The following is a 2,578-nucleotide window of genomic DNA, read 5'->3' on the forward strand; positions in this document are numbered from 1 at the left end:
CGCCCACGCGGAACTCGAAGGCTCGCAGGGCCTCGTAATCCAGCGACCTGAGAGCGAACAGGTGCCCGTTGTCCGCGTTGATGGAGACCAAGGAGGCGAGAGGAAGGTGCGGGTCCTGGGGCGGCAGCAGCGAGTAGGTGACTTGGGCGTTGGTGCCTGAGTCTCTGTCTGTGGCGTTGACGCTGCCTATGTGCAGGGCGGGGCTGTTGTTCTCGCGGACGAACAGGGTGTAGGAGGATTGGAAGAAGGTGGGCGTGTTGTCATTGACGTCGGAGACCAGGACGGTTACACTGAGCTGTGTTTTTAGCCTTGGGGTTCCCAAGTCCGTAACGGTGATGGTGACGTTGTACTCAGATCTGCTCTCTCTGTCCAGAGGTCTGTCTGTTCCCAGAGTGTAAATGTTTTCGACAGAAGAATTCAGGAGGAATGGTAGATCGTCCTGAATGGAACAACCTAGCTTCCCATTTTCGTCCGAATCAAGATCTGAAACACTGAAAACTGCAACCACAGTCTCAGGCGAGTTCTCAGGTATCGGACTGGTAAACGCAGAAATGGAGATTTCTGGGGCGTTATCGTTCACATCCATGACTTGAACCAAAACAGTGCATTTTCCAGAAAAGCTTCCAGCATCTCTGGCCTCCATGTTGACTTCATAGGACTGAATTGTTTCAAAATCAAGTTGTTTTTTCAGTCGAATTTCTCCTGTCATGGGATTTACCTCAAAGGTTTTGCTAATCTCCTCTGAAACTTGGAAAAGTGAATAAGAAATCTCTCCGTTGGCTCCTATGTCTATGTCAGTAGCAGAGACCCTCACAATCAGGAAGCCCATGGGACTGTCCTCAGGGACCTGCACCTGATAGAGAGACTGCTCAAATTCAGGGGCATTGTCATTAGTGTCCACGACTTCGATGTGGACCTGGACTGTTCCAGACCGGGGCGGAGAGCCACCATCTTGGGCCGTGAGGATTAACATGAGCCCAGGTTCCTCCTCCCGATCTAGTGCTTTGTCCAGCACCAACTCTGGATATTTCCTACCGTCGCTGCGTTTTCGGGTGAGGACCCGAAAATGGGCGTTGGAACTGATGACATAATTCTCAATATTATTTCGACCTATGTCCATGTCCTGAGCGTTCTTCAGAGGAAACGTAGTCCCGGGAGGACTGCTCTCTGATATTTTTAGTAATATTTCTTTGTCCGTGAACACCGGAGCATGGTCATTTATGTCTATTACTTGCAGCTCAGCTTGAAAAAACTCTAAGGGATTTTCTAGCAACGCTTGGAAACGTAGCACACAGGGCTCTGTGTCACTGCACAGTGCCTCGCGATCCAGTTTCTCATTTAGCATCAAATCCCCGGTCTCCACATCGAGATGCAAACGCAGTTTGTTCCCTGTGGAAATGACCCTAGCCCCTCGCCTGGAGAGTTCCTTCTGCCCCAGACCCAGGTCCGTCGCTAAATTGGTTACAAAGAAGCTGCCCACAGTTTCCTCCACTACAGAATAGCGCCTCGGTTCCGCCCCCACCAGAGACAAACCCAAGAGGAGAAAGGATAAAATGACTTGCCTTTGTCTGCAAAGGAGCTTCCTGCTGTCCTCCATTGTTCTTACTTGGTACAGCTTCCTTAGAGGATAGATTCGCTGAAGTGTAAAACCCCAGTATCTGAGGACTGATTAATCCACAAGATAGCTTAAATATTCTGGTGAATATCCCTTTTCACCTCCCAGTCCTCCTTCCTTGGTGTCCAAGCTTCCCGTGGGCTTCCAGGCTCTGTTGGTAAGTTTTGCCTGTTAATGGAACCAGAGCTGCAGTTCCCTTTGTACCTTCTTATCCTGCAACGCCACCATGTGTCCTAACAGGATCTTAACATTTTCTGAGATGGAAATGGATGCAATTTTCTCAACTCCGCTTGTATGTACCACCAGCTAGGTAAGGTTACAACACTACTATCACCTGCACTTAATGCGCAGACAACAGCCTGAGGGCCACACAACAGAAAGGTTATTTAGTAGTAGGGACTCTACTATCAATAGTGTTTTGAGCAGAAAGAAGATTATTTGCTTAACAGCCTGGTAGGGAAGAAAGAATATATGCAGAAACAATTTTAAAAAATATAATGGGAGCAACGTAGATATTATATACTTTTACTTCCATGAACTATGAGAATACTTACAAGCTGTGGACCTTGGACAAATGGTTTAATCTCTCTGCCTCTCATCTGTAAGGTGGGGATAATAATGGTACCTACCACATAGGACTGTTGTGAATCCCCTCTTTACAGATGAGGAAACTGAGACACAGAGAGCTTAACCTTATAAATTAACTTTATCTATCTATCTATCTATTTATCTATCATCAATTCATAGAACCAGGCCTTGCACAGAGTAAACTCTTTCTAAGGCTCGGCACTTACTGTAAGTTGTCAGTAGAATTAAAATTGAAGTTCTCTAAAGAATCAAAAACACCTTATTCTGAAATAGGACACTTCCAGCCTGCATCCTTAAATTTTAAAGTATGGCTTTATTAAACTTTCACACTATTGGAAAAGAATCACTCAAGCATAGAATATTTACAGATAAGAC

The 2,578-nt window shown here is 46.2% G+C and overlaps 1 protein-coding gene across 1 annotated transcript; it reads right to left on the reverse strand.

Moving 5' to 3' along the window:
• Positions 1 to 4: 4 nt before the first annotated feature.
• LOC101344528 (protocadherin beta-13-like) lies at positions 5 to 1,597 on the reverse strand (the record flags this gene model as incomplete). The annotated part of the gene is made up of 1 exon (XM_004391168.1): positions 5 to 1,597. A coding segment is annotated over exon 1 (1,593 nt), but the record flags the coding sequence as incomplete, so codon positions are not given.
• Positions 1,598 to 2,578: the final 981 nt, after the last annotated feature.

Source organism: Trichechus manatus, unplaced genomic scaffold (genome assembly GCF_000243295.1).
Source record: "Trichechus manatus latirostris isolate Lorelei unplaced genomic scaffold, TriManLat1.0 scaffold01767, whole genome shotgun sequence".
NCBI classification, from domain to species: domain Eukaryota; kingdom Metazoa; phylum Chordata; class Mammalia; order Sirenia; family Trichechidae; genus Trichechus; species Trichechus manatus.